Source organism: Aythya marila, assembly GCF_965140915.1.
Source record: "Aythya marila genome assembly, chromosome: 24".
NCBI lineage: Eukaryota > Metazoa > Chordata > Aves > Anseriformes > Anatidae > Aythya > Aythya marila.
The window spans coordinates 6,367,777-6,383,713 of NC_139065.1; the positions used below are offsets into that span (position 1 = coordinate 6,367,777).

The window sequence follows — 15,937 nt, forward strand, 5'->3', positions numbered from 1 at the left end:
TACAATGCATGAGTTCTCATCATCTGAACATAGCTTTGAAGGGCCATGAATAAAGATGAGCAGCCTGCAGTAGGATGATTATGTGAATAAATATATGCTACTTTTTTTGGATTTTCTCTTGCTGTCAGCCATCATTAAATCAGTTGTTTTTTGTTTTTTGTTTTTTTTTTTAATTGACTGGATATATTTTTTATTTGTCTTCCCTTGCCAAAGTCAGACCTCTCTCCCCACCCCCTTCCAAAATGGCATTTCAAAATGGCTCTCCTGACATGATGGTTATCTTTAAAACACAAAAGACTATATTCAGAGTCGTGGCAACACAGATAATATACTGGACCAACAGTTGAAGTCTATAAAACTCACAGTTACTTTGATAAAGCACATTAACAATTAGCTGGTTCAGCAACCAAGCAAAAGAAATCCAACAGCATGGAGCACACGTTTGCCAAATGGTGGTTTCATTCCCAGAGCCACTATGTACAATATCAAGAACAGGCTGAAATTAGGCAAATTTCCATCGCTTTGAGATGTCTGTTGGGCAGGTTTGGGGCTGCATGGAAGAAGCAGAGTGGCCAGAACTCGTGGGCCATCTCTGCTTTAGGAGCTCTGGCTCAAACCTGACCCATAAAAGGCTCTGCTCTTCCCGTCACTTTGTTCTTCAAAGCACACATTTCAAACCATAACTGGGAGATGCTTTAACAGAGTGGCTATTGAAACCGGAAAAGGTATTACACACACACATATGCCGTAAAAAAACTCTCTGTAACACCAGTGAAAAATAAAAATAACTTTTGTACTGATACATTCTATCCCCCCTCTTAAGGGCTACTATTTCATGTTCCAAAAGAAACTAAATTTAACACCTTTGGGACAAGGACTTCCCAAGAGCCGGGGCTGTGATGCAGTCCAGAAAATCAACTCTCCTCCTGCCAATGTGTGATCTCGTCTGGTGCTGGTGCCCTGCAGGTGACACAGACTACCTGCTGAGGGATGCTGGATCTGACCTGCCATGAGCACTTGGGGCTATTTGCAGCCCAAACCCACCAGCATGGCAGAAAGGTGCTTGCACCTCAAGATATTTTCAGATTTGCCAAAGTTTTTGTTCAGTCTCCTTTGCAGCCTCAGGAGCAGGCTGCAAATGTCTTGTGCTGCAGAGGAAACTGCAAACAAATATTTTTTGCAGCTATTTAGCAGTTTGGGATGTGACATCATCCCAAAGAGTCCAGGTCCATCTACCCTGAGCCTGCTGGCAGCTCCATCCTCTGCAGTGGGGAAGAGAGCACTGCTAGGTTATTTGGGGCTCACAGTGAAGGAACTGGGCTCATTCCCCAGACACTGGACACATGTTTGTGGTCCAAGCATTAATTTTGGTACTGGGGAACTGCAGCACAAACCAGCCTGGGGAGAGGACACAGTTGCCCTTTACAGGACATGAGAATGGATGCCTGGGATACCTGGGAAATTGGGTTGTTACCTGTGCCAGGTTAAGTTACAGTTAGCCATGAGGTGACAATGCCTGCGAGCCCATCCTCAGAGCATCCATGCTGTGGTTATCACCAGATCCTCAGGGATTTGCTGGCAGAGCAATGTATGGGGTTGAGGCAGAGGGGATGCCTCTCCCAGCCACCTTGGGCTGGCCTTCAGGTAGGACGTGGCCAACAGTGAGGATAATGAGAGCCACTGCTCCAATTAGCTTTAATTTGAGCTTTTTTGGATTTCACACCTCAGAGAGCTCCATTGCCATAGTTCCCTGGCACCCCCAGCTCATCTCGTGGGCTCAGGGACCTGCTCCTGGGCTTCTGACAGCAACCTCGGCCCTCAGCCCACCTTCCTCTGCTCCCATTGCTGCTGAAGCCACCGTGAAGCCTGGTACCAGCAGCACCACACCCACACCCTTCCCAATGCATCCGCAGCTACAGGGTTCCTACCACACTGGAAATAAATGCAATCAAGCCCAAGAAACCCTGTCCTACTAAGGGCCAGATGAACTCTTGCTCTTAGTTCCCCAAGGTAACCAATGTAGCTTTGAGTAGCACTGCTGTTTTTTCACTTTTTTTCTTTGCTTAGCATCCCAGCCCATTTTCCCTGTCCTGCACCTGTGCAGAGCTTCAGTGACTTTTGTTTTGGGAAGCCAGAGAATTGCTTCTGTGGCTCCACCACCACCATAGGTGCACGGGCACAGGAGGAATTCAAGCCCAAAAACGAGCCGTGGTTTGTTGTTGTTATTTTTTTGTTGTTGTTGTTTTGTTTTTAAATTAATAAATAAACATGACCTCACCAAAGTCAACATGTCCTTTTGAGAACCACATCAACTCCCCACAGTGGAGGGAATTTCTCAATTCTAATTTTGGTTGAAGTTTGCATGCAGGGCTTAGCCAGAAATGAGGACGACGTCTGCTGCTGAAGTACAGACAAGTCCAGAGCTTTCCCAGTTCCAGAGGACAGCTCAGAAGCCTACCTGGGCTTTGTTTGTCTTCAAAGCTCTGCTGCAAGAAGACGTGGTGCAGACAGATGGCTGCTTTGTCATGGGTGTTCCCCTGAGCTTTCCCCCTTCAGAGCCTTTCTTCCAGGTAGATGTTTATTTTTAAAAGCATCCTCACTTGGGCTGTGACAGAGCATCCCACACATCTCCCGTGGATATTTCCTGTCCATGCCCAGGGTCTTGTTTGAAATGTGGGTGAACAGCTCAGCTCCCAGCATGTTGGTGGATGCAGCCCAGGAAAGCCAGGTTTTGCCGTCACCCTACATGATGGTCTCAGGAGTCTACTTCACGCATGCTCCCATTTGGGCTCCCATTGCCTCCCCTTGTGCATCTTCTGCTTCAGAATCAGCCAGTTCATTTCACTTGGGCCAGCCCTGATGAGTGACTTGCTTTTGCAACAGCTACAAGAACCTCTTTCTCCTCCCTGCAGAGGTATTGTAGTGCAGGTGCAGAGGTTCTTGTGCCCAGCTCAATCCCACCAACATTAGTTTCACGCAGATATCCAACTTTCTGCAAGTATTGCCTTGCTTCTGCAACGGAGCATGTGCTGGGCATGTTTTAGCCTCAAAGCTGGGATGGCAGCAGGGTGCAGATGGAGCTGGGGAGGTGGATGAAGTGAGAGCCAGAAGCAAGAGAGAGCATCTACCCCTTTGCTGCTTGCATTGTACCTCTGCAGACCATTTATCCTTTTGAATCAGGCTGATGCTTACCTATACTGTCCTAGGAAATGCACTGAGGTTATAAACTGCCCAGTTTTGACAGCTTCACAGTGGACAGCCCACAGGGGAAGCCAGCCGAGCAAAAAAACACCGGTGTGCAAAATAAACCAGTGGTGGGCGGAGCAGTGATGCATTTCCCTTTTATTATAGTATTAGGAATAAAATACTATAATATTCACTTGGGACCAAAGTACTGTGTAGGAGCAGAGACAGGTACATGAGCTCTCGTGAAATGAAGTAGGGCATGACAACTCAGGATTGGGTTTTTCAGCTATTCCAGCCCTGGAAAAACTGTCTTTTCTTCTTTTCTTTTCTTTTCTTTTCTTTTCTTTTCTTTTCTTTTCTTTTCTTTTCTTTTCTTTTTTTTTTTTTTTTTTTTTTTTTTTTTTTTTTTTTTCCACAGAGTTTCTGAAAGCAAGGCACAACTTGTGGACTGGCTGACATGATTTTCCTCAATGTTGGTAGAGATGGGATTTTCCTGGTGCATTATGAGGACTTGAAGTAAATCACAGCTTTGGTGTGGCACATTCCTCCTTATAAAGAGTGTGTACAGGAAAGCCAGAAAATAGAACTTATTCACTTCCCACTGCTGAAAAAAGCCTGTGTCATTGGAAAGAGAACACTGTGAGCAACTGAATTTTCCCCATTTCCCTCCCATCCCAAGTGAAATATTTGGACTGCTTATTAGCAGCTCTGCTTAACATTTCCTTTCTGGTTACTTAACCTTTTATATATATATATAAAAGGTTATATATATATATATTAATGAAATAATGTCCAAATGATTTCCACCTCCCCTCTGCCTTTTTTCTGGATTTGTTCAGTTTCATTATATTGCACATGATCTGAAAATAATCTTCCAGCTGAAAAGATGATCCCTGGTACATAATGCACTTGTGTTAGAAGACACAGATAGCATAGCAAATGTTTAACATGTTGGAGTGCAGGAGGACGGACCTTCCATCTGTCGAGGTTGGGATGTGTGTGATTTTCTTTGAGGTGTTTTATTCTTCAACACAGTCCTGAAGCTCTTAAATTCGAAGCTTCTGTTATCTGTTGGGCAGATCAAACAACAGTTTTTATGCACAGCCTGGCTTTGAAAACAAGCAACACATTGTTATTTTTTCAAGGCAAAGTGGAATAGATCTTGCACATTGGTCCCCTTGGACAACTTTACATCCTCATTCCTCACAAATGAAAAGGGAAAATTTGCTAATTAAAATTGCTTAACAGACTAAATACAACACGGTCTAAAGAGAGCTAAATCTAGAAAAAGATTCATTAAACATATTTCAATTATTAACTCTTATCTCACATTAATGACAAGTTCCAAATCCAATCCAGAATAATTAGCATGAAGTGGGTTTTCCTTATCACATTTTTATCTTAATCAAGCTGGGTTTGTGAAGACTTGATATGATTTACATGGTATTAAGCAACTGCTCATAAATCTGATGCAGATTTCCTGAGATCAGCAAAGGGAGTGCAAGAGCAGGGGCTGATCTCACTCCCAAACTACAGGCTGAGCCTTCCAAGATCCTGACATAAAATCTTTATTCCACTGCTTTCATCACTCTCATCTTCTGAAAATTTGTCCTCTGCTTTCAGTCCATAACCCAGCAATGGGAGCATCACTCTGCCCGCCCATGGATGGGACACAGCCCTATTTTTACAGGGTGTTGCAGGTTCACAGGCATTACACACCAAATGGGTCCTGAATTCTACCTCTTTCAAGGTGATATTTCAAGTGGGAATTAGTAAAGTTTCCTATAGAGAGGTTCATTAACTATATTAAAACCAGCGTGTGGTGTGCACTAATAAGACGAGCACTACCACCAAATCAGATTACGTGAGCCAGGTGCTTTGTTAGCAGCTGGTGATGAGACAGCCATGGGAAGGATCTGTGTTAATGGGTTAGAGCCGAGTGCTAACGAACCCAGACCCAGTGGTCCCAGCTCAGCCACCAAGCCCTTCCCCAAAAGGAGCCTGCTTTCCCTCAGGGGAGACACAGGCTGGAGACAGCAAGCTGGCAAGGTAGGACAGAATCCATGCTCTTTGGATGCTGTGGGTGATGAGAGCAGGGAGAGGAAAGGGGGAGGTAGGATTTTCCACAGGAATCAAATATGCCGTGCAAAGCAGCATGGTATTTGGGGAAATACGCTCGCAGCAGGGCTTAGAGCTCCTTGTAAGGGTCTCAAGGCATGCAGCTGCCCAAGCACCCGCTTATCCTGCTGTGCCAGAAAGGCAAGTCATGTGCTGAACATGAACTGGGGCTTGGGGCTTAAAGGGGGGATTACATCCCGCCCCCTCCTGCCAGCAGGGAAGCACTCCTACTTTCCTCAGGATCTGTGGTAACACCACTGGGATCCCCCAGCATGGCTGGAGGGTTACACAAATGCAACCCAAATGAAGCCTTACTCTGAGTGCTCAGCCAGAACGGCTGCAGCTTGGGCAATGCCCTTCATTTGACGGAAGAGGGACAGCAGAGAGTGAGTTCTGCACACTCAGTACTAGGTGTACGAGGGCACGCTCCAGGCACGTGCTCAGCCCCAGGGGCTACAGCACAGCAAAGCTTGCTGCTGCAGGAGCTGTCTCACCGGGCACTTCCTGAGTGCTGAGACACCTTGGCATGTAGTGAGATGAACCGGGATGGAGATCAAGGGACACAAATGCAAGCAGAGCCCAGCTTTCTTGACCCAACCCAATCCAGCACTTTTGGGTACCCCAGTGTCTTTCCAGGATGTATCCCTGCCCTTGTAGACAGAAACTCCAAATCCTCAGCCTAAGGATAACGTTATTTCACCAAATTCAGCTAGAAGAATAGTGGGAGTGAGAAGTCACAAGCATTCAATAGATGGTGGTGCTCTGATTCCTGAAGGGATGCAGATGTATTCCCAGCATACAGGGGTGATGAAATCCTCCCCACTTCAACAGAAACAGAGGATATTAAACAGCAGCCATGGAAACTAGATGTTTTTCAAAAGGTGAAGCCAAATAACTTGTATCCAAGAGGTTGGAGCTGGTGAAGCAGCTCGCAAGACTGTGTGCATTGAGCATTTCTTGAGTCCTGGACCTGGAGGAAATCCAGGACTGGAAAATAGCTCCTGTTGGGCCAACTTTTTAAGGGATAAACAAAGTGACCTGCAAAAGTATGGGTCTGTCTCTCTTCCTCTGATCCCAAATAACATGCTGGAATGGCTGAGGCTTTGAATACAGAATTAAAGTGCAGGATGTAATTGATAACAATTAATGCAGGTTTGGGGAAAACAGATCTAATCACATTAACTTGATAGCTCTTCTTACTGAGCTCCAAGAATGGCTGATAAAGGTAAGTGCTATCGTAATATTTTTCTGTAAGGGACCTGCATGACATCTTGGTTAAGAAAATGGAGCAATAAAGTCAATTTGCAGGACACTTCGCAAAGCAGATGAACCCAAGCTGCAATAACTTTTTGCTTCTCCTTGTGTATGCTTTGCTTTCCCTGTTCAGCACATTTTGCAGCCAAAATGAGAGAGACATTGCTGAAAGGTTTGGTCACTTTGAGACAGTCCCAGGAGATGAACATCCAAGTCTGAATTTACAGTACACAGGTTCATGTTTAACCCAAAGTCCTGGGTTACACATTTTTGTCCTGCTGTGACAGCCCAAGGTCCAAATCATTACTGAGTTGTTTAATGGATGCAGAGACCAGCAAGGAGGGAGAAGAGAATTTTGACTACAAATGTATGGAGATTTTGGGAGAAATGGAGCATAAGGATGAAAATGCAAGTGCAAAGATGAAGAAACCAAAGGAAATGGGAAGGGGAGACATAGTGCAGAGCTGGTGTCCCTGGGAAGCATGGTAAAAAACTGGGCTTTGCTCCAGATGGGGGAAATCACCCCAGTTTATGAGTTTTGGGGGGTCTACATAGTCTGTAACCTTCAAGTAAGCTGAAAACCATAAAGTCTTTGGGTGATTTCTTACTTAGTGCTCTAAAACCGCCTCTTCCTTCCACATCACATTTCAATGCTGTATTTCCAAACATTAAGCAAAGTCACTCGGTGTCATTTTACAGGTAAGAGAAACTGAAGCCAGAGGACTTGACCTGCCCAAAAAAACACCCAGCAGGCCAGGAGCAAACACAGCCTAGACCTCGCTCATACTTCAGGTCTGCACCACAGTGAAGCCTGTTTTCATGGACCAGCTGCAAAACTGCACAGCATCAACATCCACACTGCAGTGCACTAAGATCATTTTTTTTCTACCACTTAGCCAAACAGCAAATACATTTTTTCTGAAATGCAAAAATGCTTTGTGAAGTGTGCGTTCATCCTTTCTGTGCCCCGTTACAGTTTACATTACATTTGGGTGCTCATGAGAGCAAGATCCTGAACAAAGGTGCTGCTACAGGAGCCCTGCTCTCCCCCTGGAACTGAGCCCTCAGTGCTGCTGCAGCTGATCAAACCATGACACAATGCAAAAGGATTTTCCATATCTATCCGCTATGGAAGAAGCAAGCAGAGCAGCTGGTGCTGGTCAGCATCAAAATAAAGCCAAATGCACTCTGCTTCCTTGACAGCCAGAGCAGAGATAGCCAGTGGCTGATGTAGTTGTGTGAGCCGCACATCCGAATCAAGTCTTCCCACACAGTATGTGTAAAGATGCTAAAAATGAAATGCAACAAATGCAGAAGAGCAACAGACATGACAAAACATAGCTATACTCTGAAAAGCATCTGAATTACAAGTCGCAAGGAAATGAATCAGTACTGAACAAACCCAGCAACACATGCTGCCGTTTGCATCGCTTATCCAGGGGTCTTTCCATCTGCCAGCATGTCTGGGCAAAGATTATTGCTGTTATGAGCAGGTGAAGAGCAGCTATCAGGAAGTATTTTAGCTGCTCCCAACCACAGTGACAAGCTGAATGAGATAGGAGACAGGTTTTAATTTACTGGAGCATGTCCTGCTTCATAAGGAGAAAACTGATGGTGCCCTGCAGGGACGTTCATGCATGAAGGTTTCCCTGTCCTGCTACAGAGCACCCTCAGCACTGAATAGTCAGGCTTTGTGAGTAATAAGACATGGACAGATTCGTGAAACTTGTGAGGTGCAAAAGCAGTGCCTTGTTCGTGGAGGGAAAAGTAAGCAGGGGGCTCACAGGGGATTTTCTCAGAGCATTTTTGGATGAGTTTTGCCAGCAGCAGGGATAACATGGCTCCATCTGAAAGAGCAGCATGGGACCCCGCACCCACCCTTTTTCCATATGGTGGATGGTTCTCATGAGCAAAAAATATGATTTGCTTTCTCCCAGTGACAAACAGCAGGAGCACAGACAGCAGCCCTGACGCCTTCCAAGCACAGAGCAGCAAACACGCGTCCTGTTAGGTGGGATGAATATCTCATTGACGGAGGCACCATTACTCATTTTCCTGCTCAGGAAGCCAAATGCAGAAGTAAAAGGTCTCGATTGTGTCCAGGGCTTGGTCACAGCAGAATCACGAGTGTACAGTGTAGAAGCTGGCTGCAGTGGGGTCGTTGTTGGGGCTGCTCTGCAGTGCTCTCCCAGGAGCAGATGTGCCCCACACTGTGCAATGGCTCTGTTGTTCATCAGAGCTCCACACCAGTCCTATTTGTGCCCTAAGAAAGCCCTAAATCACCACTCCTACAAAATATTCCAACACTCCCCTCCCACCCCCAATGAAGGAGCAGTTCCCTGAACCAGGGAACATCCACACCCAGATGTCCCCATCAGCAGGGTGATGGCTGCGGCCCCAGCCGTGTGGTTCTCAAGGCAAATGTCCAATTGCAGACACGCATCACTCCAGACCTCGCCACCCAATGTCTGGTTCCTCATGCTGGTGAGGGCTCAGGCCACCCTGCACCCACGAGGCTGGCAGCCTGCAGCTGTGTCAGTGCAGCCCCTGCTATGCAAACAGCACTAGGGGTGCTGCTAAGTGCAGCACAGCAACAGCCTGTCCTGAGCACATGCCTCAGCTACACAGCACCACCCAAAGACATGCACCAGAGAGCCAAGAAACCTCTTCAGGCTATGGGTGTGAACCCACAACAGAGAAGGGTGCAGAAGAACAGTACCAGCTCCATGGCAGTGAAAGAATTTATAGGACATTGCCCTACCCATGGCATCCTATTATGTGCAGAAAAACCCTATTTGCCTGCGCCCACTTGATTGCCTTGGCACAAGGACGCAGGTGTGTACCACAGACTGAACATTCCTTACCAGTACACACAGTGCATGAGATTGAAGGGTAGAATGCTTTGTGGTTAAATCCTATATGTCTGTTTTCACTTTCAGGTTTGCAGCCGGCCCAGAGATCACTTGTTAAAGCATTGAAATAGGGAAGAAGGCAGTGCCTTGCATCAGGCTGGGATGGGAGCCTCCATGCACTCTTACACAGATATGCATATTTTAAAAGCTTGGCAGAAAGAGGGCTCCAAACTACACAATTAAACAGATTTCATGCAGAATGCTATCCACAAGCACAAACTGCCACAAGAGACCTTGTCCTGCTCTGCCAGGAGTGACCCCTTGGCAGCAGATGAGCTCCTGATGGCTCCTTTCCTTCTGCTGGGGAAGCTGCTGGTCTGCCCTTCATCTCTGCTAAACAGTCCATAAACTGGTGATGACAAAGAAAAAACAGTTTCTTTTGTCCCTTTTGTCAAGTAATGGTGCAGCAACAATTGCCTGGAAAGAAATCAGGCCCTCCTGGAGCAGAGATATCCCCCAGATCTCCTATGTGTCCACACCTGGGCGGGACAGATCCTGTCTTGTCTCCACTAGTACCTGGAGAGCACCTATTGGGCTGGAGAGCAACAGAACCTTTTTAGAAGAATGTAGGCCTGGAAACACACAAAAAAGGGGTAAATAAGCAGGAGAAAAAAGTGAGAACATCAAAGCACCAAGCAGAAGGGCCAGGCAAGGGGTTGCTGCATGTCCCCTGTGTTCCCCTGAATCAAAGGGGGGCTGACCCTGTTCCGGGGTGGCATCCAGGACCAAAAAGCATCTGGGGAGGCAGGGACCCTAAATGTCAGCCAGGAGCCCTGGGCAATGACTTTTCTCCACTCAAGGCAGCAAGCTGTGCCATCCAAGCCCTGTGTCTTGCCTTGGGCATGCTTGGTGTCCAGATAAATTAGTTTCTTCGCAGCCTGCAAAGACTGGGGTTTAATGTTGGTTCCCAGGTAGTGGTTAAAACAGTCCTAAAACTGAAGAGGAGGCACATTGCAAGACAGCACAGGAAGCCCAATAACCAGCTGGCTATGAAGGGAGCAGTCTCGCAGCACTCCTTCCAATTCCTGCCGGGACATGCTCAGCAGCCACTTTCAGAGGAGCGTCAGACCGTGCAACAGCACAAAGTGTTTCTCTCACCGTACGTTACCAAGTGAGACACTGACAGCACAGAGGGAAGAAGCAGACAGAAATGGGGCAGAGTATAGCAGGGATATCCCTGTTTTTTTCTGCTTGCTACTACATCTCCAATTTCTGTGTATATCTTAAAGATGGAGCAGCAGTGCTTTGATGTTTTTCAGCAATGCCATTCTGTGCTTTAACAACTACAGTGGATGAAGTGGCTTCCTTACCATCTCCCTGATATTGTATCTCTAACTGACAATACAATCCGTTTTCAGCTATTCTGCCTCCACAAAATAAGGCGGGGATTAGACAGGAAAGCAAACGAACAACCAGCAAAGTTTCTGCTTATTTTAGATTGCATTGAAACTGAAAATTGTATGCTGCCAGTTCCAGGCAAACATGTGGTTTCTGTGCAGCTGCCACAGCAAAAATGCAGAAGCAAAACTCATCGGTGAGCTCTCCCAAGGGGGAGTGCTTCCACTGCTTTTAAACTCAAATCCTCCTTTTAGGAACAGGCATGTGGAAAGGCTTTAATAACAATAAGTGAGAGTTTATAGTAAGAAACGACATCTCAGCCTGCCAGCAGTCTGGGGAAAAGGTGCTTGGGGGTATTCCAGAAAGCCCCGTGTTCATCAGTGCTCCCTGGGAAGCTGTCAGGATGAAGGATGCCAGGACTGTCACCACCTGCAATGCTGTGGAGCATCCCCCTAATAAAGATGGTTTGAGCAGATCCTCAGCTGGAGAAAACTACCACAGTTCCAATAAAGCTGTCACATACCATTAGCTAAGAAGCTGCTTTGATGTTTTCCTTGGTTATTAATGTTTTATTAACTGGTGAGGACACTTGGGCTAAGGAAGAGTGTTACATGTATATGTTACAAACTGTCCTGACCCTTTTAACATCTGGGTCTTTTAAAGTCCCAGCTAAACTCCAATTTTGATGTGGCCAGTCTCTCTCAGAACAAATCCCCTTTTCCGTACCTTAGGAAAGTGCACAACTTGCACAGGTTGGGGTCAAATTGTTCTTTATTGAAGGAGGCATTTGGTGGCATTCCCGTGCACTTCACCACCTGCAAGGAGTCTCTTTGCTCTCAGCCCAAAAGCCAGTGAAATTGAGCACAGCTGAGGACCGGGTGCTTAAAGCCACTCCATGCCCTATGACCTGCCAGCCCCATAAGCTTGCTTCCACCACAGGGACCAGCCTGAAACACCAAAATTCAGCAAATAACTCCTTTTTATGCAGAATTGAAGAAATCCCACTATACAAAAGCAGCACAGCTTTCCTTCAGTGCCTGCCTACCTAGAACTCACTGTGCAGCACTAAAAAGCAAAGTGGAAAGCAAATATAATCAGAGGAGCCATAGGATGGTATTCCATTTACCTGACATGCACAAAAATACATGAAGGCAACCAGGGGAGCTGGAAAACAAAACCAACGAGTGGAAAACATGAGGTTTGTTCCCAAAAGCAATGTTATCTTACAATGCAAAAAAATCTCTACCCCGTGCAAAGCTCACCTGATCCCATCAGATGTCCTTTGGCCCCTGGTGTACACAGAATGATGAAGGAGGCACGCTTTCCCTGGAGGGGTTTGGGTTACTTTTCAATCCTGCTCTTAATAGATCTGCATTTGTCCCCCTTGTTTCCAAAGTCTGCCACACTTTCCCAGCTGAGTTTTCCTGGTGGCTGCTCGGGGCCATTCTTGCCCTTGGAGGATGCTTTGGGGGAGCTTCAGGGTTTCATGTGGCATGGGGCAAGCACGGTTCTTGGTGGTGTAGCGCCACTGCTGCTATGTCCAAGCGGCTGCTCATGTCTGCAGGACGAGGCTTGGCTCCCAGATTTCACTGCCAAGGTGTGAACTCTTCTGGGAGGAAGAGGAGAGTTTTGGGGTGTGCTTATTGCCTACAGGTGGGTGTTTGGTTCATGGGGACACAGTGCAGAAGGGGGTGCAGCGACAATATGGGGATGCAGGGATGGGTGCCCTGCGAGTTGCAGAGACACAGTGTCCTGCGGAATGGCAGGGCTGGAACCATCTGGAAGCGTTTTTGCAGGAACGACAAGGACCAAGGGGGATGGGAGAAAGGATGCCATGACAACCTTTTGGAGTTTCCCAGGAAACTAGGGTAGCCATGGCAACTGTATCACTCCAGTCCAAATTAGTGACTTCCGTTGGAAGGCGTGTTCACCACTCTAATCTTCTTGCGATAAGCAGCTGTATCTCTCCTAAATGCATTGCAAAAAGGTGGAAATATCCCTTTTTGTCCAGCTTGGTGGATCTGAGGCTGCATGGCCACAGCAAGGAGCCCATAGCAGAGCTGGCATCTCCTGGTCCTCGCCGGCATCGCTCCCTGCATACCATAACCATTCAATTTTGCCTTTTGCCTTCCCCTAGAGCACACAGACCCGCTGTGTGGCCACAGATTTTATGCTGGATGGAATAATGCCATAGTGCTGCAGGGGAAGGGAATTAAGAATAGAAAATTAGTATTTTTGTTTTGTTTTGTTTTTGTTTTTTTGTTTGTTTTGTTGTTGTTGTTGTTGTTGTTGTTGTTTTGTTTTGTCTTTAAGTCAGAACTGATTGCACTTGGTCTCTGACCAGATTAGAATTTCATAAATGATCTAGTGGGAGAGAAAAGGCAATCTGTGATGTGCCCTAACGGCACACCACATGTTTCAATATTAAGCACCATTTAACAATGTGGTAACAGAGACTCTCTGCAAAATTAAATGGTTGTTTCCTCCCAGCCCCCTTATAGTGTGCTCTGCAACATGTTTTCCTCATCTCCCCACCCAATCCAGGGCTGCTAATCCAACAAGTGAGCTTATGTGATGGAAGGGAAATCGGCTCCACGCTGCCTGTAGGGAAGGGGGGGGGGAGAAATCAGGAGCAAAGCAAGATGTCCCCAAAAGCAAGAAAACAAAAGCAGCCCTGCAACACGTTGCAGAACAAACACCTGCTTCAGCGGTGAGAGTGTTTTGTCTTCTTCTTCCACCTCTTTAACTGTTAGCTGTCCTCTTTTCTTCAGAGCAATTTAAATCCCTTTAAGATCTTTAGAAAGGAAAGATCTAAAAAAATAAACGTATAAAAACAAGGGCATACACAGACTGACGATGGTGCATGTTCCACACAACACCAAGTACATAGTCACTTTGCATTTATTATTTTTTACCACATCCTCGGGTTTTGCTGCTGTTTTGTTTTTAAACATCCGTAAAGATCTTTTTGATATTCACACAGTTGGGATTGTTTGTGGTTGTGCAGTTCCCTGTCTTAAAGGCAGCCTGTTTGAATGCACTGTGGTTGATTCCCCCCTCCTCTATCACCATGTACTCGGACTTGCTGAGGGTGGAATTGCTGCGCGCCTTCCTCATCTCCTCGGTAGACGAGAGGTGCTGGCAGCTCCCAACATGCATGTACTGGGCTTGCTCCTCGCCTTCTGTCTCCCGGTGGTAGAAATAGTTGAAATTGGAGACTATCACGGGCACGGGCAGAGCAATGGTTAGCACCCCCGCGATGGCACACAGAGACCCCACAATCTTGCCCCCAATGGTGATGGGGTGCATGTCCCCATAGCCCACTGTGGTCATGGTCACCACCGCCCACCAGAAGGCATCAGGGATGCTACTGAAACCTGAACTGGGGTCATCAGCTTCTGCGAAGTAGACAGCACTGGAGAAGAGGATGACGCCGATGAAGAGGAAGAAAATGAGCAAGCCCAGCTCCCTCATGCTGGCTTTGAGGGTCTGCCCCAGGATCTGCAGTCCCTTGGAGTGTCGGGAGAGCTTGAAGATGCGGAAGACCCTGACCAGACGGATGACTCGGAGGATGGCCAGGGACATGGCTTGCTGGCCATTGCCTTGCCTCTCTGCCAGCTCAGTGCCCAGTGTGATGAAGTAGGGGATAATGGCCACAATGTCAATGATGTTCATGATGTTCTTGGAGAAGGTGGCCTTGCTGGGGCAGGCAAAGAAGCGGACCAGCAGCTCAAAGGAGAACCAGATGATGCACAAAGTCTCCACCACAAAGAAAGGATCAGTGAAGGATGACACCATGGAAGTGGCCGAGGACGAGGAGTTGGTGAAAACATCAGGTGGGAGAGGGCCACCGCCTGTCCCGAAGGTCCCCCCAGTTCCCTCATAGTCGTGGTCATCCCTGAATTCAGGCAGGGTCTCCAAACAGAAGATGACGATGGAGATAAGGATGACCAGGACAGAGACGATGGCAATGCCTCGGGCTGGCCCAGAGCTCTCGGGATATTCAAAGAGCAGCCACACCTGACGCTGAAACTCCTTGTCTGGGAGTGGCCGCTGCTCCTCCCGAATGAAACCTTCATCCTCCCGGAACTTCTCCATGGCCTCCTCCCCTAGCTGGTAGAAGCGAATCTCCTCAGAGAAGATATCGATGGGGACGTTGACGGGCCGTCGGATGCGCCCACCTGACTGGTAGTAATAGAGGATGGCGTCGAAGCTGGGCCGGTTGCGGTCAAAAAAATACTCATTGCGGAGGGGGTCGAAGTAGCGCATCCTCTTACGGGGGTCTCCCAGCAGCGTTTCAGGGAACTGCGCCAGTGTCTTGAGCTGGGTCTCGAACCGCAGCCCGGAGATGTTGATCACCACCCGCTCGCAGCACTCGTGCTCCCCACTGCCCGCGGGGTGACCGGTGGGGCCGGCAGCCGGAGGCAGAGGGTGGTCGTAGCGGTCCCCCACCAGCAAAGGGTGCGGATGTTGCGGCTCCTCCAGCAGGGGGTCTCCGCCGCCGCCCCCCCCCACCACGGTCATGCTGCCTTCCTCCGCCTCCTCGCCCTCTTCCTCCTCGTGGGGCCGGGGGCCGGCGGGGGGCGGCTGCTCGGTGTAGCCCAGGTTGTGGTGGCTGCTGCTCGGCGGCCGGCCGGCGGAAGAGGCAGCCGGAGAGTGGAGCAAGCTCCGGCGCTCGTCCATAAAGGTATGGGGCGGAAGGGGAAAGGGGGGGGCGGGAGGGAGAGGCGGCGGTCGGAGCCTCTTCTTCCTCCTCCTCCTCCTCCAGGCAGAGGCAGAAGCAGCCGTCCCGCTCCTCCGGCGGCCGCCGCGGCTCTGAGCAGCCGAGGCTGCTCTCAAAAAATCCGCCCCCAGCCCTGGCACCGCCTCGCTCAGCCGCCAGAGCACCCCCCGGCCCTGCCCCGCAGACACCCCCCCGTCTCACTGCCCCCTCGGCCAGGGGAGCCCCTCGGGCACGGCTCGGGCATGGCCTGGAGGGAATCGGCGCCTTGGCCGGGGGGCGCCGGGGGGCGTCGCGAGGCTTGGAGCGGGCGCGGATTTGGCGCTGGCTGGAGGCGCATAGGGCAGAGAGCATGGGGGGGGGGGGGAGGGAAGAGTGGGAAAGGGGGAGTGCGTGTGTGTACCCGTGT

At 48.5% G+C, this 15,937-nt stretch overlaps 1 protein-coding gene across 1 annotated transcript; it reads right to left on the reverse strand.

The window, feature by feature from the left end:
- Positions 1–13,441: 13,441 nt before the first annotated feature.
- On the reverse strand, positions 13,442–15,538 carry LOC309886976 (potassium voltage-gated channel subfamily A member 3-like). The gene has a single exon (XM_082778326.1). It carries the CDS (start codon positions 15,489–15,491, stop codon positions 13,755–13,757), a length of 1,737 nt encoding a protein of 578 aa, XP_082634452.1. The 5' UTR covers positions 15,492–15,538; the 3' UTR covers positions 13,442–13,754.
- Between the last annotated feature and the right edge of the window lie 399 nt (positions 15,539–15,937).